At 36.5% G+C, this 25060-nt stretch overlaps 3 protein-coding genes and 1 long non-coding RNA gene across 4 annotated transcripts; 1 reads left to right on the plus strand and 3 right to left on the minus strand.

Moving 5' to 3' along the window:
- Positions 1-435: 435 nt before the first annotated feature.
- On the plus strand, positions 436-5813 carry LOC149966693 (uncharacterized). The gene is made up of 2 exons (XM_090167581.1): positions 436-440; positions 3884-5813. The coding sequence occupies exons 1-2, from the start codon at positions 436-438 to the stop codon at positions 5775-5777; spliced, it is 1899 nt and encodes a 632-aa protein (XP_090023707.1). The 3' UTR covers positions 5778-5813.
- A 150-nt stretch (positions 5814-5963) lies between these two features.
- On the minus strand, positions 5964-8568 carry LOC149966694 (uncharacterized). Its single transcript, XR_016479781.1, has 5 exons — positions 8550-8568; positions 8326-8332; positions 8227-8270; positions 7994-8055; positions 5964-6838 (listed from the first exon to the last, which is right to left on the minus strand). It is a non-coding gene; the product is annotated as an uncharacterized LOC149966694 (long non-coding RNA).
- Positions 8569-8591: 23 nt separating this feature from the next.
- LOC149966695 (solute carrier family 22 member 12-like) lies at positions 8592-11583 on the minus strand. The gene is made up of 3 exons (XM_090172197.1): positions 11417-11583; positions 8765-8895; positions 8592-8699 (listed from the first exon to the last, which is right to left on the minus strand). Exons 1-3 carry the CDS (start codon positions 11480-11482, stop codon positions 8624-8626), a joined length of 273 nt encoding a protein of 90 aa, XP_090028323.1. The 5' UTR covers positions 11483-11583; the 3' UTR covers positions 8592-8623.
- Positions 11584-13829: 2246 nt separating this feature from the next.
- Positions 13830-24119, minus strand: LOC149966696 (solute carrier family 22 member 19-like). The gene is made up of 7 exons (XM_090167582.1): positions 24065-24119; positions 23826-23929; positions 22501-22655; positions 22239-22410; positions 21423-21570; positions 15424-15512; positions 13830-14079 (listed from the first exon to the last, which is right to left on the minus strand). Exons 1-7 carry the CDS (start codon positions 24065-24067, stop codon positions 13830-13832), a joined length of 921 nt encoding a protein of 306 aa, XP_090023708.1. The 5' UTR covers positions 24068-24119.
- Positions 24120-25060: the final 941 nt, after the last annotated feature.

A 25060-nucleotide genomic window follows, 5' to 3' on the forward strand; every position in this document is an offset into this window, starting at 1 on the left:
TTTTTGTTTTTTTTGTTTGTTTTTTGTGTTTCCATTTTGGTCCCACGAGAAAAGAGGAAAGTCCGAGCGGCTAAAATACAACGGGGTCTCGCCTGGTGCCCCGAGGGGATCGTTCACGATACCGTATTTTCGCTTCCCCGGTACCACTCAGCCCTCAGCACGATACCACACACCTTAGCTTAAGGAAGAAGCAGAGCCTTAGTTGGCCAGCATGAAGGGTTGCCCCTCCACCTGTTACTCCCTTCCAGGTACAAGGTTTCAGTTTATGGAAGGGACCTAAATCTCTTAGTAACAGGTAAGTGCTCGTAATTTTACGGGAGGGGGGATTAATAATAGTAATAATCAGCTAGGCTAATACCCAAGGCACCACTTTAGGCCTAAGTCTTCAAGCGACTTTTAAAGCCATTAATTCAGGTGGCCGGGTTACAATGTACCATGAAGTTAGTTTTCATAAATACAGGCACCAGGAGTGCCAAAATTCCCAATTGAAGGATGAGGTTTAAACATGAAATGTTTAAAGGTTTTTATTTTGCTATCTAATGATACCCGTTTGAAACAGGGCGGAAAATTTTCAATGTGGAGGTCGACTTGATTATAATCAGCTGGCTAATCAATACTTGATTATCTAGTTGCTCATTTGTGCACCCCTGCAGGAGTGAAAAACAAACCAAAGGTGAACGTCATCTTCTTAAAGGTTGTAGCTGACGGTTGAATTGTTTGGTCTTGGGTAAGCCAGCCCAAAATATCAATGTACCTTTTGGTTGTCTCCAACCGTAAAATAATATGCAATCATACATAATTTGTTTTACTTATTTCTTAATGCGATTCCCTTACTAGCCCCACTTTAATTAATTTAATATTTGCGCTTTGGTCCAAATTTTAAACAGCAAAAGATTCTGTCAAGTGTAAAAACCATTTAAATAATAATTTTCACCAGTGCAAAAACTCAACGACAGTGACCCAGAAAATGTATTCACTGTGGCTAAAAACCGCCACGGCGGTGACCTTTGGCCGAGGGGTAAGACACTCTGCGAACTCGATGTACACTGCCGTACCTTTGACAGTGCTAAATGGAACTCGCGAACTCTTGAAAATATGTACCTTGAACAGTGCTAAATGTTGGAACTCGGTTTACAGATTATCTGAGACTGTCTTACCCCTCGCCTTTGACGCAAAAAAATCCCGGTAGCCCTAAGGGATGGCTTTCACTATGGTAAAAATGCCCCGACGGTGACCGTTGATGGAAATAAATTTCCCTTATGCCTAAGGGCTGGTTTTCACTAGGATAAAAACGCCACGACGGTGAGGATGAACGCCAAAAATCCCCGGGAGGTCTGACAATATTTTGGTGTCGATGGGTTTTCGGCCTACTAAAAACCAGCCTAGGCTTAAACAGAATCTTAAAAGTTAACGCTCTCCGTCGGGGCGATTTGTTCTAATAGTTAGGGTATATAACTTGAACTTTATGGCATCTTCTTCTACAGTAAAGGAGAGCGAAAAAAGGCAAGCCCTTACCAAATATATCTTACCTACTAAATTAGTTCTTCCAGACTCAGCACTATTCATTAACATGATGTAAACTGTTACCTCAAACTTTATCTTTTAACGTGTACATGCCTTTAAAGCTGATGTTTTTACTTATATTTATTCTATTTTCCAGGAATTAATTACTGAACATATATGGTTAATAATAAAACAATTATTTTTAGACATACTAGTTGATAGTAATGTTAAAGGGTCATAGAGTTCTTTTGGATTGAACCAGGTTCCCAAATATGGTCATAATTTTATTAAATTAATCTGCTATTATATAAAACCCAAAGTTGTTGTACAACTATGTGGAAGAAAAAAGAGTATATTACGACTTCAGTATGAATGTAATAAGACCAAGTAAGCAATTTAAATCATCTCTGCCAGTTTTTTCGCGGTAAAAATGCTTTTGCACACGAATTTTTAGTTAAGTTTCTCTGACGTTTATAAGTGGGTTTTATTGCCATTGTTTTATTTTATCAAGTTAATTTGGTTTTAATTATATTCACAAATTTTATTGTTATTGAGAGCGCCTAACACATTAAATTATTATTAATTATAAGAGGTTTATATTTAATTAAAAAACTTAGTTTTCGTAAGCAAATTTTCAGCTTCAAATACAAAATGTGATATAACTCTATTACATGTACGAATATTTTACGAAATATTGGAAAATCGAAATTTGGCAAATATCTGCCTTTGCGCAGTGTACCGGTGCTTTTTAAAACATTCTTAAATTAAAATTTAATCACTTCAAATAAATATATTTCAACAAGTAAGACCAATCTTACAATTGCCTGAAATACTTAATATTTAAAAAAAAAGTAAATATGTTCAGTGGACGGTACAGTTACAAATGTGTCCGTTATAAACAATAAAATATGCCATTTTATTTCCGTTGTCACACTTCTGGTAGTAATGTTACTTTTAAAATAAGATTTACCGGTACAGCAACGTGATCAATTCGTTGTTTTGATTAACGTCATATTTTCTGCTTTGGTTATTTAAAACTCTTACGTGGAATTTCAGTTTGCAAAAGTACGTTGGATCAAAGTACGTTTTATTGTTTACGTTTCGTCAATTTCCTCATTTACAGTGTCATTTTACTCGAAATGGAAGTCAGGTAGATATTTCTCTCTATTGTTTGACAATTTATTTAGCCTTTCTTACCGTACTTCTGGCATACCTTAATTGTTTCTTCATTATTTCCCCTTTAAAATAATAAAGAAAAATTCTACTACAAGTGGAATAGACATTTGAACAGTACTTTATAGGTATCAAAATCTAGAACCCTTTAAATTTGAAATATTTCTAGTTTATGCTGCTTAAACTTACTTCGATGTAGAAATTTTGATATTTTGTATTGAAACATGAGGATTTATTTGAAAGGTCTGGGATGGAAAAAATTTATTTTCGAATATCGGCGCACTCAAGAAGACCGTACTCTTAAATGGTTCCACCAGCTAGACGATTTCCAATCTGGACGTCATTTGGGGGGAGGCAAGGGGGGAAATGTTTGTTCGGTCTATTATTCTGAAAATCACTAGCAATTATTCAATAATTATTTCAATTAAAAATCCCAATTATTTTAATTTGGCGCGTTTTTTGCCCCTAGCGTTAATTTCGTTATATCCTGCCAACCGATAATTTATCCTGAATTCCTCCATTTTATCTCTGTTTTATGTCCTTGGGCAGGCTAGAGAGGCACTTGGTTCTTCCCTTTTGAACATGGTGTAACCCTTTCAATCTAAAAGTAGTGTTGCGGAGTGGTTAGCACTTTCACTAGCAAGAGGAGCCGGGTTCGATCCCAGCTTAAGGCAATGGGTGAAAACTACTAAGGCGTTTGAATAAGAAATTATCCAATTATTTATTTTTATTCATAACCGCAAATTATCCAGAAATATACGAAAAAACCGATTATTTTTGCATGTTAAATCGTTGTTTAAAAAACAGTTAACCAAAATTTTTAAGGTTAATCGAATTTTTGGAGGTTAATTTATTCTTTCCGCCGACCTCTACTCCTACGTTAAGTTTGCAAGTTGTCTCCTCACTGGTTAAAGGTGTTTTCCACTGAGTTCTTCAGTTTCCCCTTTCTAAAAAACCTTGTTGAGGTATGAATGTCTGGCCACCACCCTTCTACGCGATGTAACCCGGCCACCTGAATTATGGCATAAAAAGTCGCTAGGTAACTTTTGCCTAAGGTTGTGAATTGGGTATTATCCTAGCTGATTATTATTGTCAAAAAGCGCTCCTACCGCCAAAAACATAAATGTCGTTGATCCAATATCGGATGTCTTACTTTATACTCCCTTTATATTTTTGAATCGTTCCTGACGATTCCCTATCGTTTTAGAAAGAAAATAAAAAGATGGACGTTCACAAAGGTCACCTTCACGTGTTTTCTCTGTTTCGCGGTGGTGTTCTTCGTCATAGGCTCCTACCGAGAAAGCGACACCAGCCTGTGGACCAATACCAAAGTGGATGGCGAACGGAACTACCTTGTTGAGACTAGCGGATGCCGGATGCCGAAAATAGATCCGTTTCACCAGTCCATTAAACGATTTTTCAGAAAACGGTCTCCTTATAGTTGCAAGAGAGCACCGTCGCCAATTAAAGTCACGAAAAACGTCTTAACATTAAACCATGACGTCATTCGTCGTTTCTACCACTCCATCGTGCCCAGATGCAAATATCGATGGATACGACGCGCGAGGGATCCTAATACCGACCCAAATGGGAACTCTCCAGACGACATGGTAGAGATGAGTCCTAAATGGTTAGATTTTCAATTCGGTGAGCCCATCAACGAAGACGCGGTACAATTACACTGTTTCTTTTGGCCGAGAAAAGGATTCGAAGATTACATTCCGTTAGTTTATTTAAAAAAGGAAGTGGAAGATCGATGTTTGAAACAAGAACAGTCCGTAAAAAGTCCCGCTGATAAACTAAACGTGTTATTCATTGGAATCGATTCCATTAGTAAGTTGAATTTCCAGCGACATTTCAAGAAAACCAAAAAATTATTGCGAGATTTAAAATTGATTGAACTCTCTGGATATAACAAAGTCGCCGACAACACCTTCCCCAACTTGTACGCTTTGTTAATTGGAAAACCCGTCGTCCATTTACCCGAACGCACTTCTCAGTTCTACGATGATGCCGATCTGATTTGGAAACGCTATTCCCAATTGGGTTACAGAACCATACTCATTGAAGACCTTCCAACTTTCACCATTTTCAATTTCTTGAAAAACGGTTTCAAGAAGCCACCCACCGACTACTACCCGAGGCCTTTCGCTTTAGCGGTTGAGAATTCCCAGTGGAAAAGGAAAAGAAGTCGAGGCTATTGTTTCGGACACAAGATGGAGACGGAAGCTTACTACGATTACACGATGAATATTTTAAATACCTTGGAGTCGAGACCATTTTTCGCGTTTGTGTTTATGACGAGGCTAACTCATGATCATTTGAATGAGGCAACGTACGCTGATGTCCCCAGCTTCAATTTGCTAAACACACTGAATCAACGAGGTTCGCTGAATAATACCTTGATTTTTTTCTTCAGCGACCACGGAATTCGTTTCGGGCCAATCCGAAATACGTACTTGGGAAAGTTGGAAGAAAACTGGCCATTTATGTTCATCAGCATTCCCGATTGGTTTCTTCGAAATCATCCTACATTCGCCGATAATTTGCGGCTTAATAAACACCGATTAACAACGCCTTACGATGTTCACGAAACTCTAGAGCACCATGTAGATTTGCTGAGTGGAATTAGCAAAAACTACAGCGGGAGTGGATTGGGGACTAGCTTATTCGCTGAAATCCCTGAATCACGAACGTGCGAGCAAGCTAGTATCCCGAAACACTGGTGCAATTGTCAAATCCTAAGCAGTGTTTCCGTTACCGATAGTTTAGTGGTTGAAGCGTGCTTAGGATTAGTCAAACTTTTGAACTATTGGCTTGAAGAAAATACCGAGTGTCAGAAACTTTCTTTGGAGAAGATTTTAGAAGGACGCGTTTTAAAAGCAGCTCCCACTTCCTACCTCACATCAGCGTCTATTCCGGAAGTGCTTGTCAAGGTGGTCGTAAGCCCTTCAAGTGGAATAATCGAAAGTACCTTAAGGCAGTTCAATGGCCAATGGACTGTGTCAGGAGGGATTAGTAGGATTGACCGTTATCTTAGTCAAGGGAATTGCACCGATGATTTAGAATTGAGTAAATTTTGTTATTGTCAGTTTACTTAAAAACCATATATGTTTGGGAAATATTAGATATTTTTATTAAGTACAATCAGGAATCTTAATACGCTTTAAAATGGACTTTAGGTCTTACAAATATTTTTAGATTTATTTCAAGGTTAATAAAGATTTAAACTGTGTGTTGAAAATGCAAAATCTTGACATATGCAACATTATTTAAATATCCTTCAAACTTATATACAAATTTCGTACCATATTTTTTTACTCATGCATTTATTTTCAATAAAAATAATTTCAATAAAACCCTTCATTTACATTTCCACCTCTATCTAAACAATCTTACTAAAAACGTATTCTACGTTGTTTATTTTGTATATGATCTACATAAATATTTTCTGTACAGCTTGTTAAAGGGTTTCACCAGTTGCACGATATGGGAGTAACACCACCAACGGAGAATGGCGAATTTATGGAGTATTCCTCCTCAGACAACTTTGAGAGGGGGCACGTGTTCCTTATGAGGCTTGTGGAACCCTTGGAGATCTTACAAAGTGATAACTGATAGGTGGTACATCCAAAAGCAAATTCATTTAATGTGTTCCTAACGACGCTTTCTTAAATAGAACATAAATTATTTTCTTTGTAAATTCGCCAAATAATATTTCCTCATAAATTACGCTTATGTTTTCTTTATTGATTAATCAGTAGGATAATGTTTATGGCCTACATTAACATTATGTCGGATATTAAAATTTAATTTATAATTAAAATTTTTTTAGCTTTTTTCTAGCTTATAAATCAAATAATATAAATTTTCCAAGACATTTCTCGTCTTTTCCCGCAACAAAGCCAATATTCTTTTCAATGTGTTAAAATTATATTTTATTTTTCGTGATATTTTCATTATAGATACAAATCTTGTTCTAATATGTTAAATGCTATATATTATTGTAAGTGAGGCATCTGTTGACGTAACGTGGATCTGTGCAGTTCATTAGTACTCCTACCATACCAATTGCCGGGTTTTGAATGTAACGAATGTTGGAGAGAGAAACTCCGAGTGTCGACATTACAATCAAAGACGCCAATAAGGCAGTGACCAATACCTTTCATAGAGATATTAGTATTTTAGTATTATATCGAATATCTGAACCTCTTTCTTAGAACTAAATACTTTAATTATACTCTATTCAAAACTGGCATTCATCTCTTTTCCGCGAAAAAATTATTTATTTTCTGAACTATTAACAGGAATCCATACTTGAAATGCTTATCTTGCCCTATTGCGTATGGTAAGATTACTGTGACGGCTTTGGGCCTTTGGCCCCACCTACAAGAGAAAAAATCCCCTCTGCGCGCGCTCCCCTCTCACGTAGTTGTTTGTTAAGTTAGTATTGCGACGTCAAAAAAAACGTCAGCCACATTGAGACGAAAATCTGCCGCGATAACCATTCCAAGTAGAGGTATGAATTTCTGCTATTAAGGATAGAATTTTCAAATTTGTATGGCGAAATACTTACACTGGAGTGCTTTGTTTAAAAACAGTTTTATCGGTAAATGAAATATATTTTCAATTTTATGAATATATATATATATATATATATATATATATATATATATATATTTATTAGCAGTAAGTTATTAATCAATTTGATCCAATAAGCCTTTTTAGTGTACATAGAGCCACCTAGTGGCCGACGGGAGAAGTGTTTAAGCTGATAGATTTTCGTTTGCTATGCAGGCGTTTTGTGATATGTTGTCTAGTTAGCAGACAATAATTCTGCGGCTTATGAACTTCTCACGTTAACCGCTAAATGTGAAGCGTCATCGTAATTGTAAGAATGACGTTGGTTCACAGTGATTCGTTTAAAATAGGCTTAAGTGTTCTTGGAAATAAAATTATTAAACTTTTGGTTATTTCATTGTGAAAGCTGAACTTATTAATTCAGTTGCCATGAAGAGTTCCAGCTACAATAGAACAATTACGATTTGAGAAACCCGCAATAATATTCAAATTGCAATTATTACCATGCTAAAGACAGTAATTTGGGAAAGCTGGAGTTTCGCCGGTAATTTTATGAAAAAATTGTTTTTAAATTGGAAACGTTGGTAGCTTTGCCGTAAGGTATGAAATATTACCGCAATTAAAATATTTTTTACAGCGAAAAATAACGTTTAATTAAATAAAAGTTATTATTGATTAATACATGTTTCTATAAAATAAATTGAGCAAAAATATAGATTTAAAATGTTTATCTTACGTCACCAAACAGAGCTTTATTAGTACAATCCGAAATTCCTCTGGCTACTCTGTCACGCGCTCCTAGACTTGTAAAAGTAAGAGACAGTGAAGTAAATGAAACATTAAAACCAGATGGCCAAGTTACTTTATAGAAAGACCTTTTGTACTTCTCCGTGTAGCTACCAAACCATATAGTTTTCTCATTTAAGCGTGCAATTTAAATCTGCTTAGAATGGAATCAAAAGCACTTACCACTTTGTTCAAAGCTTGACTGTATGTGGAGGTTACATTTCAAGCTTTCAAATGAGCGCAGCTGACAAATCTAACTTCTACAGCTACTCAACAATACACCGTAATTCTTGTTTGTTGCGTTGTTAAATATAATTCGTGAATATATTTGTGAATATAATTTTTATTAATCTCTCAGTGGAATTTGTTGCACATAAATTCTAGAATTTCCTATACTTTTAATATTAAAGGTACCTAACACTTTCAACCGCAATATTCTATAATTTTCGACCTAGATTTTTCAACTTAGCTTTGCTTGTTGATTTAAAAAATAAAGGTAAATTGACGATTTCTAAATAATGTCATAATTTGAGAAACAATCTGGCGGTACTATTAAAAAGAAGAAGATAATAAGAACTGCTTAAAGCATTTGATTAAGTTGATCTTCATTTTTAATTTTGTTTGTTGTCCTTTTTATCGGCTCGTGGCTTGCAAGCCTATATCAAATATAAAACAGATTTTATTTATGTGGGTGTTGTAAAATAGTTCGCTCGTCACCTACTTTTCAGTTTCATTGAAGGTGTCAGGTAAATGGATGTGACTCGTCTCGGGTAGAAGTGACGCGCACAAGACGTTGATAATGGAAAATACCGAGTAAATAATTGAAATCACCAATAAGCCATGAACTTTACCCTGTTTAAAAATTATTTTCATTAACTAGATTCATAAATTATACAACGCAATAAAGTTTCCGTTAATTTCCAAGTTCGATAAAATACAGGGTGTTGGTTTTTCGCTTGTTGCAGCCTACTCCCAGGGGCTAGTAGGCCACACTTTGAAGCTCTCTGGCGCTCTTTTAACTGATCGTAGGAAAATGGAAAATTCATAAAATATACAACGCAATAAAGTTTCCGTTAATTTCCAAGTTCGATAAAATACAGGGTGTTTTAAAAGGTTATGCCAAAATTTGAAGGAGTTGTAGGGGGTGAGTTGAGAAGTATGCCTGTTTTTTTTTTTTCAATTTTCCTTCGATGAGTTAAAAGTGCGCCAGGGAGCCTGTGGCGTAAATAGCACCCCCGCAGACCCCGTGGCGCGGGGGGTTCGGGAACTAGGGGGCCCCCAAACGTCTATGAATAAAATCGGTGCTATTTAAAAGGGCCCCAAGTCGTTTTTCGCGGGGGGGGGCGGAGTTCCTAGTTACGCTACTGCAGGGAGCCTACTAGCCCCTGGAAGTAGGCTGCAACGAGCGCAAAACCAGGCAGCGGGAACTTTAAATACCGTTTAAGTTTACTTTTTTACGCTGGTTACCTCAATTTGTTTACCAAGTCCTTTTTACCTATCACACGAACTCAAACCTTAATGTTCGCATTTCCCTGCTGCTTGGGTTTGCGCTTATTGCAGCCTACTTCCAGGGGCTAGTAGGTCACACTTTGAAGCTCCCTGGCGCTCTTTTAACTCATCGTAGGAAAATGGAAAAAAACAGGCATACTTCTCAACTCATCCCCTACAATTAATTTAAAATTTTGCGTAACCTTTTCAAACACCCTGTATATCTGATAACGTTTGAAATTTAATCTACTTGGAGTGGTGATGACTTCTAGTAATGTAACTAATTTAAAAAAACCTCTTATATTTTTTATACCAAAATGTCTGTTTGAGATTTTAACTTCATAAAGGCTTTTAATAACTTACTTTTTACCTCTGAAAAATTAATGAAAGTGGATCATTTTTCAGTGATTAAAATAGGATTATCAAATAACAGTTGCGTTACCTGACTCGAGCCATCAAAATGATAAATAAGATATAAGCTAGTTTATCCTCATTTACGTTAATATTGGTGAAAATGCAAACCATATATTTTAAATCCGAAACTAATCTGAATTCATTGTAAACTGAGAGTGAGAATGTGAGCAGATTTTAAATGCCTCTAATTAAATTCCGTTCGTAATTATGACCATTGTTTATTTTTATTCGTTTTCCACAGGATTTAATACTAACCTGATTTAAAGAAATTAAAAGCCGTTAGCGGACTTGGGCCTAAGGTGGTGCCTTGGGTATTAGCCTAGCTAAGCGTTTAAGTCAGATATCTGTTCAGCTAACTTAATGTGGTATGATCGACTATAACAGATCAGTTAATATCGATTACTTGGGATAATTAATCAGAAACCGTTTGAGATCAGATTTCTGGGTTCGGAAATATAAAATATTAAACTGATCTAATTAATTATTATCAGATATGTGTATCAGAATTACAGCCCAGTGTACCGCAAACAGAGTGCTCACCACCGTAGGTCCTCATCATAATGCCCTACGCCAGCGTCCACAGCCCGGAGAGGTGACGGAAGAGCCAAGGTAGCTAGAGAACCCTACCGCTGACGGTCGCACCTTCGACGCAAGCCGCTCAACCCAGCAGAAGGTGCAACAATGGGACGACCAACCCCTCACTTCGCACACAGCAGTGTGAATGAGAGCGGATGCTCTAGCATCGGAAGCCAGCACCCTACCTACGTAGGTAAGGAGCTAAAGCCCGTTAGAAATGGCGCCTAAAGGGGAACTACGGACACACTGGAGATCCCGGTGGGCCCCACAAGCCCGGGAAACAGGGCCACAGCGCCTGTTATGGGGACCCGCCGCCCCGCAGCAAGCAACCGAATCCGCCGAGGCGACAAGATTTATTATTAGATAGCTGAGAATTACGACCTGATTGGCCTGATTAGGTGGCCGCTGGCAGCACCACTTCTGTTCTTAGGATTGTGTTCCCTTTTATTTAATCGCCATAAAACGCGTAAAGAAAATGTTCCGATGCATTGAGGTCAACGATAGGGAGTTGAGTGAGAAGTGGGGTAGCGAAGTGGTTAGCACTCTCGCCTCGCAGCAAGAGGAGCCGGGTTGGAGCCCAGGTTGTGGCATTTGTAAAAACTCCGAACGACTCGTTCTGCGTTTAGTTTGTAAGTTCTATTGCTGCTGTGTAGAGGGATTTTTCATCCAGCAGTTTGGTTTCCACTTTCTATAACAAATTTGCGGATATTAAGGGTAATAGTAAGAGTATGGGGCTGTTGCCTGTTGGGTCGAGTGCCACCACCCTCCAACGCCATTTAACCAGCAACCAAGGGCCAACTCATCTTAAAAAATAATTTCGGACCACCTATGTCCAACTACCTAACCGACACTTTTATAACGAAAACATTTAAAAAATTCATGGTAAAATACGAACCAGAATATGGACCAATGGTGAAAGCATTTGTCCTAGCCTGGACACTGTTTTAATGCTACCTTTCATGGTCAATCTGCTGTATGTCGGGAAAGCTTCGTTTAGAAAAAAGGAGTAAACAGATCCACTGGAATTATGAGCGACGTAACCAATTAAGCCAATAACCACTTCCACCCAATGATATTTATCACTTATTCCAAAACCTGAAAAGGACGAGACTTTTGAAACAGAGGGGATGGAGAATTAAAATTAACCGAACAAATTGAATATGAAGATTAGATATTAATTTTTTAATTTTGATTTTATGGCATCAATAAACTTATTAGTTTATGAACCATTTAACATTATCTATCATAATATTAAATGAGAGTCTTCAGTTTATTTATACTTATATTATACCATGGTAATTATTAAGTTTAATATTTATTTTGGTTATCCCGGGATTTCTTTTGAGTGTCAATGACACCCCGTATTTCCAAGTCTGGCAGGTACACACTAAAAACGTACCTTTCAATTACATCAAGGTGTTGGTAGTATTTTCACGTAGTACGTATCCGCCAGCACCGCCATCTAAGCATAAATCGAAGCCCCCAAAACTTCAGCAATGCGCATTTTTGATATTACAACTTAGCCCATTTTTGATATAGAAACTTAGCCCATTTTGTGATATTGCAACTTGGCCCATTTTTTATATTTAAACTTGGCCCATTTATGATATTGCAACTTAGCCCATTTTGTGATATTGCAACTTAGCCCATTTTTGATATTGCAACTTGGCCCATTTATGATATTGCAACTTGGCCCATTTTTTGATATTGCAACTTAGCCCATTTTGTGATATTGCAACTTAGCCCATTTTTGATATTGCAACTTAGCCCATTTTTGATATTGCAACTTGGCCCATTTTGTGATATTGCAACTTGGCCCATTTTTGATATTGAAACTTAGCCCATTTATGATATTGCAACTTAGCCCATTTTGTGATATTGCAACTTAGCCCATTTTTGATATTGCAACTTGGCCCATTTTGTGATATTGCAACTTGGCCCATTTTTGATATTGAAACTTAGCCCATTTATGATATTGCAACTTAGCCCATTTTGTGATATTGCAACTTAGCCCATTTTTGATATTGCAACTTGGCCCATTTATGATATTGCAACTTGGCCCATTTTTTGATATTGCAACTTAGCCCATTTTGTGATATTGCAACTTAGCCCATTTTTGATATTGCAACTTAGCCCATTTTTGATATTGCAACTTGGCCCATTTTGTGATATTGCAACTTGGCCCATTTTTGATATTGAAACTTAGCCCATTTATGATATTGCAACTTAGCCCATTTTGTGATATTGCAACTTAGCCCATTTTTGATATTGCAACTGGGCCCATTTTTGATATTGAAACTTAGCCCATTTTTGATATTGCAACTTAGCCCATTTTTTTTCTATCAACTAGGCGGCTATATATTTACATAACTCTTCAACTGGGAGCGAAGATACCTCAATCGAAAAGAAATTACATAGTCTGCAGTCTGGATATCCCAATATTATCGATCTAGGGTCATGAAAGTGGGCAGTGCCAGTTTTTTTTCAGTGTATCCTATAGATAATGTTACATAAATCAATAGGAAAACTCAATTGCTCGTTGTATCAATATTTTCATGATCAGAAGCCCAAAACTAGAACAAGCAGGCAACCCCGGCTTTGTGATTACAATGCTAATGTTATTTCACTAATATTGGCTTTTACTGACTATTTGAACTTCGGAAAATTTTTCCGTAGGCGTTTAACGTCTGAGACCAATAGGCATGGTTATTGATTACTCATAGGATTTTTGATAGGGTGATTGATGTATTGTTCTTAGTGCATAGGGTGGTTAATAAAGTTTCTTTTTTATTATATATCCTTTCATGTTTTTATAGTGTGTCAAAAAAGGTTGTATTGGATTTTTTATATAATAAAATTACTCCGATGTTGGTTAGGCTAAGTGCGCTAATTACCTAGATCAATTGTGTTTTTCCTAATTAATTGACAGGGTGGTTGAAACAACTCTGTAATGGAGATTTCTTTATGGTGACGTTACTCTTAGGTAGTTAACGCTTAGTGCACTAATTATTTTGATTGAGATATTGTACTTATAGAGGATGGTTGAGAGTTAAACTTCATTTTAGGATTGTAGTACCCGTATAAAGTTAATATACAGGGTGATTGTAATTTTTTCCAATATACAAAATGTATTTCACACATCGTATAGATTGTGCGTACTAAAATGTTCGTAACCTCTTGATTGACTAAGCTGTGAAATGAATGATGAGGTTATCTCAAACAGCGTTATTTAATAAAGTCTGAGTATTTTAATTATAGGATAAAATAGTAAAGATCATTTAAAGAGTGTCGCATCGTAACCAATAATGTTAACGTTTGGGGTTTGATATAACGATATTGTACGAACCGTAACAGGCCGCAACAGCCGCAAAACAAACCGAGGAGACAATGCTGCTAATAATCATCCCTTTTCTTCTGCCGACGAATTTGATCACGGTACCTCCAATCATTGCTTGAACGAACCTGGTCACTCCGATGAGACACATATTCAAATGAAAGGACCCTTTGAATTGCGTGAACGTGATCATGAAACCCAAACTAATAAATGATCTTGTGAATCTGTAAATAATTGTGATTAACCAGCACAAAGGTGTGTTGGGTGAACGCGTGCATCTACCAGCGTTTTCAAACACAAACGTTGAACCGTGAAATTATTCATAAACCTTTGATAAATTCATGGTTCGTACACAGTGTTTAGTTTAATATCGTAAACTATAATACTAGTAGAAACACTATAGTACAATGCTCTAGAAAATCAGGGTTAGAGTTTTTTAAATGAAGGCACAAGCGTTCAAAGCGCACCTGGTTGTTAGAACTTAATGTACTCAATGGCGTAGCAGGGGGAGGCTAAGTTGAGGGTCCACCTTAGGCGGCACTTTTTTGGAGGCCGAATTTTTCATATGAGCTATCCCTGGAATAGGTATAGAGGAGAGTGAGAGAGAGACTGAAATCTGGTGTTTATTGAGGAAGGCCAAAGGTCTAACTACGCCATTGAATGTCCTAGCTGATTCCTTTTCATTCGGGACAATTTAAACGACTATTCTCGGATATTGTTCTAAATTTGTTTTAGCAATACACCACATGTACCAATTACGAATATAATAACTACAAAATAATGTATTTCAAAATGTAATAGAGGAAGAATGTAATATAATGTAATGTAATCTTTCTAGAGATGTATCTCGGTCATAAAATGATAAATGTACACGTAGCTTCGCACGTTTGAAATACATGAAAAATAAACATACTTATAAAAAGTCATTTGCCACTGAAGAGGGTGCTAATAGTCAGGGCCGGCTCAAGATATTTTATACACCCGGGCAAGGGGGATTTTTGGCGCCCCTTTTATTTTGAGACTAAATTGAACTACCCCCCCCCCCCCCCCGGTAAAAAACATAACCATGTCCATGTTATAAATTTACCGTTTTCATAAAAATAAATAATCCCTTTAATCACTTTCTCAATACTTTGTGTAAATAAGCAAAATACTAGTCCCAAATCCATGGGTTTAAAAAGAAACTTAGATATAATATGTGACACATGGGGAACCACTATTAGTAATAGTGGTTCCCCATGTGTCACATTTGCTAGACGTAAGAGATTCCTAACACCAGGTAAATGAATGTTTGGTCATTCTAGAAATTACTATCAGGTAAAATCTAACATTGTCTTACTAAAATTAGCTGGTCATCAAATTTAATAATAATAATAATAATAATAATCAGCTAGGCTAATACCTTAGGCCTAAATCATCAAGCGACTTTTAACAGCTCCCAATAAAAGCTGTGGAAGCTTAGCAAAAGTACATGTTTAAAGCAATTAACATTATCAGTAACCTTAGCAGCACCCAAAACATAAACTGTATTCTACTACTTATACCAATGTTTATATGTATGTACGTACCCAATGACAGTTAGTGAAAATCCCATAATTCTTATTTTTCTATTCTGCATTAGCGAGCAAAACGTTGGCTTTATGTTCGATTTGAATTCCTTTTAAATTATACATTACTTTAGACAAATAATTTTATTACCTTAGATATAAAATATTATAATATTCAACTTAGCTGAAATGTAAGTGGTGTAGGGAGCATACAAGGTCGTAAGGTGCATAATATTTCCGTACAAAAATTGGAAAACACGATACTGTCTACGATCGCCAAGGCAGGAGATCCCGAAATGGGGTCCCACAGATTTGACTATTAATCCAGTCGTTTATGCGCAATCGCAGTACCAATGTTTTAGTACGGCTTCCATGTTTTTTTTGTGGAAAAAAATATGCCATACCTAAAAATTTCACAATCGAAAGAGGTTATGGTCTTATAGAACCTCCGCAAAGTCCTAAAGTCTGTAGTGCCAACTTTCACCGCCATCTTGGAAAATAGCCGCCATTTTATATTCGCTTATAATTCAAAACTTATTTACCCAAAATCAACATATGAGGTGTCATTCTTCTTCAAATTGTCTTATCCTGCTTTATAAGCTCTTAAAAAGGTCGATTTTATCAAAAGGTCAAAGGTCACGAGCTAAAAAAGTTAAAATATCTTTAAATTATAACGAAAAGCGGTATATTTCTTACATATTGCTTATTAATTAAAACTTCTAATAATAGTTCAAAGTAGCCCCGTTTCTCTGGAGAAGGTCAAAGCTTAATTGGATTAAATTGATTAAGTATTTATTTTAATATTAAATAATAACTGATACCCCACCCTTCGTTTTCTAACAATAAAACGTCCTTGGTATAACGCCAATTTCAAATGAAAAATGTTCTGAGGCGAATTCTAAGTCAAAATGTTGCGCTTTGTTCGAAAAAAATTGTTTCAAGACTGCCCGACTTGGCATTCAACCACCAGGGGGAATTCTAGGTCGTTACGACCACAGCACATGCAGTTTCAAAGCGAACGGTACGAAAGATATTTTTGAAAACCAATTTTATCAAAATAAAGTAAATATCAAATATTAATTATTAAAAACATTAATAAATACATGTTGAAAGATTAAAAAAACGACCACTCTTGCATAGTGAAATTTAAAAATGTTTTATTAAAAGACACGACTTGTTTCGCTGCCGTTCGGTCGCATCATCAGGTGCGATGTGCATCTGATGATGCTACCGAACGGCAGCGAAATAAGTCGTGTCTTTTAATAAAACATTTTTAAATTTTACTATGCAAGAGTGGTCGTTTTTTTAATCTTTCAACATGTATTTATTAATGTTTTTAATAATTAATATTTGATATTTACTTTATTTTTATAAAATAGGTTTTCAAAAATATCTGTCGTACCGTTTGCTTTGAAACTGCATGTGCTGTGGTCGTAATGACCTAGAATGCCCCCTGGTGGTTGAATGTCAAGTCGGGCAGTCTTGAAACAATTTTTTTCGAACAAAGCGCAACATTTTGAATGAAGTTGAAGAACAAGAAGAAAATGAAAACGAAGAACAAGAAACTCAAAGCGAAGAATAATAAGTTTAGAAAACGATAAATTTTTAGAACATTAATTTATGATATCTATTTATTTGAAACTGCATGTGCTGTGGTCGTAACGACCTAGAATGCCCCCTGGTGGTTGAATGTCAAGTCGGGCAATCTTGAAACAATTTTTTTCGAACAAAGCGCAACATTTTGACTTAGAATTCACCTCAGAACATTTTTCATTTGAAATTGGCGTTATACCAAGGACGTTTTTTTTTATTAGAAAACGAAGGGTGGGGTATCAGTTATTATTTAATATTAAAATAAATACTTAATCAATTTAATCCAATTAAACTTTGACCTTCTCCAGAGTAACAGGGCTACTTTGAAATATTATTAGAAGTTTTAATTAATAAGCAATATGTAAGAATTATAATTTAAAGATATTTTAACTTTTTTGGCTAGTGACCTTTGACCTTTTGATAAAATCGACCTTTTAAGAGCTTATAAAGAAGGATAAGACAATTTGAAGAAAAATGACACCTCATATGTTGAGTTTGGGTAAATAATCTTTGAATTATAAGCGAATATAAAATGGCGGCCATTTTCCAAGATGGCGGTGAAAGTTGGCACTGCAGACTTTAGGACTTTGCGGAGGTTCTATAAGACCAGAACCTCTTTTGATTGTGAAATTTTTAGGTATGGCTCAGACACTAAATTCAAATAAGACCATTCTTGTCAAACACGTGCTCAGCATTAATTTTGTAATTGACAGTATAGCTGTAAAAGTAATAATAACGAAGATATTGGTGAAAAACCATTTTTTCCGGGCATTTTCCCGCCAAAAAAAAAGTTCCATACACCCCAATGATGGGGACTTTTGACACAACGTTTATAGACCCTAAATAAAGGTGTATGCAAAAATTCAGCCCGGGAGCATTTTTTCCGAAGTGAAATCTTAAAGTTACTGGACTATTTAATAAAGACCCTTAGATAGAATCAAGGTTAAGACTTTTTTGACTTTTTTTAATAAAAATCAAATCAACCGATTTTTTTTTATTTTATTAGGATTTTTTATTTATTTATTTATTGATTTTTATACAATTAATGGCTCTTTTCCTGTAAAATTAACGGATTTTTTTCTTTAACCAGTTAGCTAATCTTGAATTAAACCTAAATTTAATTAATTTTTAATATTTTAGTTTTCTCAGATTTACTATGTATTTTAATTTTGAAAGAATCTATTTTTTTCCATTTTTACCTCTCCGAGGGGACTTTGTACCCTAGGAGAGGTTATACAACCAGCGTGTCAGTCTGTGTGTGTGTGGGTGTGTGTGTGTGTGTGTGTGGGTGTGTGGGTGTGTGGGTGTGAGTGTGGCCTGCGAACGCGTTCGCATTTTCGGGGCAAAGGGTAATCACTGCGTACGCAGTCGAACAACCGTTTTAGCAGTTTAAAGGTTGGCAAAACCACCGTGTGACGGTAGGCGTTAACGGATAAATTAGCGATTGCGTTGATTTTTTTTTCGTTAACGCCCACGGTCGCGTATTCTCCAACTCCTTCTTATTGACTTTTGGGACGGACCGAGTGCTGAGTGTTATGGCAACCTCTCAACTTCCAATGGCAGGGTTTCCACCAATTGTTTACGGTATTCGTCTTAGGACGTTCTACCACAGAACCACCGACACTTGTTTATTCTTGTGAACTTGTTTACGTATGAAATGTTTAAGGTCAAATCTTTTTTAGCGCAGTCAGCAGAGATAAAAGGGTTAAAGGGTAAAACCTGTGGGTGATCCACTTTGTTATTTTATGTTATTTATTTACGGGTTTTCTAATCGTCTTAAATATAGTTGCAATACAGCAAAGGCGTTCATTTAACGTTTATTGAAATTTGAGCTTGCGTTTAGTCAAGTGGCTCTCTGTGCCTTGTTGATGGTAAGGTTTTTGCTTCTGGTTAATACATTTGGTGTGGATATTTGGATATCTACGATTCCTAATACAGTCATTGGTTTCCTGGGGATATTGGAAATTGAACGGCATTGGTCTATTTCATGCGGTATGTGTCACAACGTCAACTGGAAGTCTACGAGTCGTCCACTACCAGATGTCGAAAATAGCTTTTCTACGGTATCTTCATCAAGGGCAAGTGTTGAAATAAAATGAGCGTTAAGGTGTGGCAATAGTATTTCGTAAGCGAGAAAAATACAAATACCCTCTGTAGAAATATTTCTTTCATTAAAATTTGCTTCGTATTATATTCAACTGATAAACTTGTATTGTAAAAAGGGTTTAATTCAATTGTGCATTGTTATAGTACGTCTAACTCACTGTTGTAACTACTTAATTTATAATATTCTGAATAAATTAAAATTGGTCGTTTCATCTCAATTATTTTAATTATAATTTTATACCGGGCGGGATAGAATTGGGTTAACATTTATAGCAAATAACCCTGAATTGCGGAGATAAATCTTGAAATGTCATCTCGAGAAATTAATACCACTAGGGACAATTCTTCCGAGGAGAGGTATATTTTGGCTTGCCAACTTGTTTAGTTTTACATCGAATATATATTCGAAGTGACACTATTACTATGGACTAAGTGTTTGTTTGTTTGTGACACGGTAGATGGAGCTACAAGCTACACGCCGTGCTTTGGTGGGAAGTTTGAAATTTTGGTGGGAAGTTTGAAATAACGCTTCGCGAATCGTTATATAGTCTTTCTGGTGGGAAGTTTGAAATTAATAAAAATAATTAAAAGAAAAATAATTAAAAATGTTTAGTTCGGCGGGAAGTTTGAATTAAACAATTTCTTTCGATATGCTAGAATAGTATTATAATTGGTGGATGGCGGGAAGTTTGAATTAGACAATTTCTTTCGATATGCTAGAATAGGATTATAATTGGCGGGTGGCGGGAAGTTTGAATTAGACAATTTCTTTCGATATGCTAGAATAGGATTATAATTGACGGGTGGCGGGAAGTTTGAATTAGACAATTTCTTTCGATATGCTAGAATAGGATTATAATTGGCGGGTGGCGGAAAGTTTGAATTAGACAACTTCTTTCGATATGCTAGAATAGGATTATAATTGGCGGGTGGCGGAAAGTTTGAATTAGACAACTTCTTTCGATATGCTAGAATAGGATTATAATTGGCGGGTGGCGGGAAGTGTGAATTCGACAATTTCTTTCGAAATGCTAGAATAGGATTATAATTGGCGGGTGGCGGGAAGTTTGAATTAGACAATTTCTTTCGATATGCTAGAATAGGATTATAATTGGCGGGTGGCGGAAAGTTTGAATTAGACAACTTCTTTCGATATGCTAGAATAGGATTATAATTGGCGGGTGGCGGAAAGTTTGAATTAGACAACTTCTTTCGATATGCTAGAATAGGAATATAATTGGCGGGTGGCGGGTAGTTTGAATTAGACAATTTCTTTCGATATGCTAGAATAGGATTATAATTGGCGGGATGTTTGAATTAGATAATTTTTTTCGATATGTTATAATAAGAATATTTTTCGACGTTGTAAATTAATTATATTGGAGTATTATTGCACGTCGTAAGACATCGAAGGTAGCTTAACTATTTAACCCATGATACTTTGCGTCGATGTGAAACTATATTACGGTTGGGCCGACTTGTTATTCCTCCATTTTAAAAATCACTTGATTTAAATCAGCCAACCCAGGATGGAACGGATAGGAAATTATTACAGTTATTAAACCGATCATAAAATCAAAAAAAAGTTTTCATACCATGGTTAGCCTAATATTGTTCGCAAATTTAAATTTCGGGGAATTTTCGCCTAATTTTTTCCAATTCATAAGTAAAATTAAGCCTCTAGACTAGTTAAGTGTAGATTCTAGAGTCTAGACACTTGAAGGGCGAGTTTATCTCGCGGTACGTAAATAATAATAATAATCATCAGCTAGGCTAATACCCATGGCACCCCCTTAGTCCTAATTCATCAAGGGACTTTTGAAGCCATTAATTCAGGTGGCCGGGTTACAATGAGTAGGAGCGTCGTGGCTAGCCCTTCATGCCTCGCTAGCCAACAGCTCTCTACTTTAACTATTACCGTTAATCTCTACAAGTTTTTAGGGAAGGGGAAACCGAAGAACTCGGGGGAAAACCCCCTAAACCACTGGGGAGAGAACTTGCAAACTCAACGCGGAAGGAATTGTACCGAGTTTTCACACAGTGCCATACGCTGGGATCGAACCCGGCTCCTCTTGCTGCGAGGTGAAAGTGCTAACCACTCCGCCACCCCACTGGGGAAAGCGTAGCAGTTTCAATTTTTTATATTACCTATTTGCGGAAATTTTTCATTGAATTTGTACACTTTGCTAGAAACAGTTAATGTCATAATCTGTGAGAGGCAGACATATCATCAATAAAATAAAATCGGAAATGTTTTGGACTTTGAAAGCTTTCAAGTCTTAAAATGAAACCTATATTGAGTAGATTTATAAATAGTATACCTCATCAATTTTCTCTCGTAGGCTGGCCATTGTTTGTTGTTCGTTCTGTATTTCAATGTTGTTTACTTTTGTCGCGTACTTTAAAACTTTGTGAGCCTGTTCATATTTTCGTGTGGAGAGTAACCAACGCAAAGATTCTGGTAGATATCTGTAAAGGCATTGGTAGATGTAAAGATTACCTAGAATTAACTTGAGGTACAATGAGTTCACAATTTGGATCCAAAGGTGTGTCAGCTAGTTCAAATAATTTCAATTTTGTGGACTGACGTAGAATTGATGTCACACACAAAAAGATAAGCGCCGCTAACGAAGAAATACGCAACTTGAAAATGAATTATAACGAACCAGTCTCACCTACTTGGCACGGCTTTCTGCACTCGCCAAAAATATCACGCGCTGATTTTACACGTACTAAATAAGTGGATGTATCCAACAGCCTAATGACTTAAGCTAAAGACCACCAAAATTGTGTGGATGTTCTAGAGCAGGCTTTCATATAGGAGCAACAAACACAGCACCCCACACAAGGAGAACGCAACCCGTCAAAAGTCGTGGATTTTTTTGCGTACATTTTTCATTGGTTAGATGCTTTAGCGCCTGCTGCCGTCGGAAGGGGAAAATTCGGAAATTGTCTTCCCCCTTTCCGTAAAACGCGCAGCGTAAAGGCTCGTCCAATGAAATTTGTACACAACACTGCCTTAGGGTTTTTAAAGGCTAGGTGCGTTCTCCTTGTGTTTGTTGCTCCTAGCTTTCATATATATACGGAACTGGGACACTTAACGTGAAGCGCCATAATGAACGTATCGTGGTACATACCTTATTTGTAAGTACAACAATATGGAGGCTGTGGGTAGAGTTGAAGTCAGTGTAAAATATCTCCAGTCTACGATGAGCCACGAGCATCCGGAAAGTAAAATCATGGCGAAGCCATTGGATACCATTTCGACGGCAGAAAGAAATCGATACCTCGGGCTGACAAATTCCAAATCTGATTACCAAAATATTTTTATTTAAATTAAATCATTTAAATGTGTCATAGAATGTCGGCAGTGTTGTAAAATAAATTTCCATGACCTACAATATATGGACGCGACGTTGACCAGCAAGGCGTGGCCTATCCCGGTAACGAATGTCGAAGCGCAGAACATGACAAAAGACATCGACACCGATTTCAATGTGTTCCCAATGATATATAGGCCGGTCCCCAGGAGGAGCGCTTTCCTTCTTCCCACTCTACAAATTTGAAACACAAAATTTACTTTTTATTAATTTTAATGTTCAGATAATTTATTCGTATTAACTACTTGTCCTATAAACCACGTTCACAGGTACTTTCGGACACGTTGCTGGCGCTCATGCAGCGTTTGGATCATGTCGTGTGAGCAGTCACCTTTTTGACGCTTGCCCGATTTTCATCAAAACGCGCTAGAAACAAAAGCTACCAACCGCTGTGAGATCGAAACGGGCCTCGATTTGATTATTTCATCTTGATTTAAAATTTTAAACATCGATTCAAAATTTTTAATTAGGATAGCAAAAGTGTCATAGTTTCCAAAAGTGTGGAAGCTCCTTTATTTTCCGACGCTAAAGATTTACTGAATACTGCTATCGATATAGACCACATAGAAGGCTAGGTTAACGTGGACGATGCACTTTTTTTATGGTTTGTTTTTTCGTGTTTGGTATTAAAACGTACATAGATGGCGGTAGCGTTTCCGTCGAGTGGATAAAAACCGTAAGCATGCTAGCGTTCTCCGGTGCTTCTGTTGTCGAAGCTTCGTTCCCTCCCCAATGAATATCCTTCCTTCCTCCTCACCTCCCAACTTTTAGTTCGGGTGTAACATTCATTTCAAAAACGATTAGGGCTACGTTAACATACTTTTGGTAATTATGCCACTTTTGAGGATCGTCGCATTTGTTAGAATAGTTTTGAAGAATGTTGCAAAAGTTCGAATGTAATAAAATGGGGATTTTTTGTACAAATTTAATATGTCCGAATATAGGTAGTTTTGGCTACGTTGGAATAGGTTAAGTTAGGATGGATTATTTAAAGTTAGTTTGGGTTGGGTTAGAGTACGTGGTATAGGTTAGGTTACTTTAGGTTAGATATAGTTGGGTTAGTGATGCATAAAAACCTTTCGAACATTTCAACCACATAACCACTTTATTAAAATGATGCAACACCATTTGGACATTTTAAATTCGTGCAAATGGTATCAAATAATTTTAGCCTAGATTTAATAATTTAAATGGCGATGTCGTCATTTCGTACAAGATATTATCTTGTTAATAATGAAACATACAACTTTTTTTATTAAGCTACCATTCTTTTGAGGAAACCCGAATTATGGGTAAGGCGAAGAGGGACAGTGAATATGGTGATACAATGGAAAGATGACTTACCGATCCGCGAATATTCCACACGGAATGAAAACCAAGAAACTGGATAAGGAGAATATGAAGTATCCCGCAGACACGAGCCATTTTCTGGAGCACACCAGATCCCACTGAATGAACGCAAATTACTTCAAATAATTGCGCACTGCTATCATATCCCTACAAGGACGTATATAAGGGGGGGGGGTTAGGGGGCAGATCACTTTGTTACAGGGTATCCTAATGACCATAATTAAAAATTTTACCATTATTTCATCATTTTTAATCTTTGTACAGACAAAGCTACAGATTTAATTTTAATCTAATCTAATCATGATTAAATAATACGCTGGTGTCCTACTAATTATTGGAGTGAGCTGCCCCTTGACGTAAACTGACTTCGGAGCTTTAAGAGTTGCCTGGCTATCCAAGAAAATTACATTTTGTTCAGACGAAACACAGAAGCAGGGATAAATTCCCATATTTTCATCAAATCCAAACGTACACTATATAAGGATTTTCCAGGAAATACGATCTAATTACCAAAACAGTTCAAAAATGGCCCAATTATAAATTTTATAAAAATAGAAAAAAATATTTTATAAAATTTTTCATAGGGTTACCCTTCAAATCTCAAGGGTCCACATAACCAGCGAGTTTGAACAAATCAAACACCTCGAGTAGTTCCCTTGTTAGTATTCGGCTTTAACGTACATTATTTTTATAATTTGTCAGGTAAATGCACTTACCTCTTGCGCCACTGAAAACCGATTTGGAGTTAAATAGATGAAATGTTGACAAGTCTCACTCTCTCGTGTAGAATTCCATTCGGAAATGTTAGCTATAGCAACACTGCATTTAGAACTGGTGTAGTTGCTGTACAATTCACCAGCGGAGACATTTCCCAAAAAAGAATAGTCGCAACTAAACAAAGGGCTTCTCGAAATAAAATGGTAATTATTGAAAACAGAAGAAACTACGAATTGCTTGAGCGCGTTTATTAAAAGAATTCTCTTTTGTAATGCTCCAAACTCTCCAATAACATCAGTCACGTCCATTGTATACGCTACGTTGCGTTTGTCTACGGACCAAGGTTGTTTATTGTGACAACGAACGCTGCAAAATCCCAATTCACATAGCAGATGTGCGTATACCAATACTGTAAAATCGGTGACTTGTTCCTAAATCTACCGCTACTTCAGGAAAGCAGCCTCAAGCGCCACTAAAATTTATATTGGTGAATTTAAACGTATGTACCACTA

This window comes from Leiobunum rupestre, chromosome 1 (genome assembly GCF_980474605.1).
Source record: "Leiobunum rupestre chromosome 1, qqLeiRupe1.1.hap1, whole genome shotgun sequence".
NCBI lineage: Eukaryota > Metazoa > Arthropoda > Arachnida > Opiliones > Sclerosomatidae > Leiobunum > Leiobunum rupestre.

Coding starts and splice junctions, on each gene's coding strand:
- LOC149966695 (XM_090172197.1), bottom strand. CDS start 11,482: ATGAAAGGTAGCATTAAAACAGTGTCCAGGCTAGGACAAATGCTTTCA. Junction 8,896..11,416: donor CACCATTGGTCCATATTCTG/GTTCGTATTTTA, acceptor ATTTTTAAACAG/GGTAAAGTTCATGGCTTATT. Junction 8,700..8,764: donor ACCTTCAATGAAACTGAAAA/GTAGGTGACGAG, acceptor TATTTGATATAG/GCTTGCAAGCCACGAGCCGA.
- LOC149966696 (XM_090167582.1), bottom strand. Junction 21,571..22,238: donor TTGTTGTACTTACAAATAAG/GTATGTACCACG, acceptor ATGCCTTTACAG/ATATCTACCAGAATCTTTGC. Junction 15,513..21,422: donor TACGAGAGAAAATTGATGAG/GTATACTATTTA, acceptor ATAATTTAAAAG/GAATTCAAATCGAACATAAA.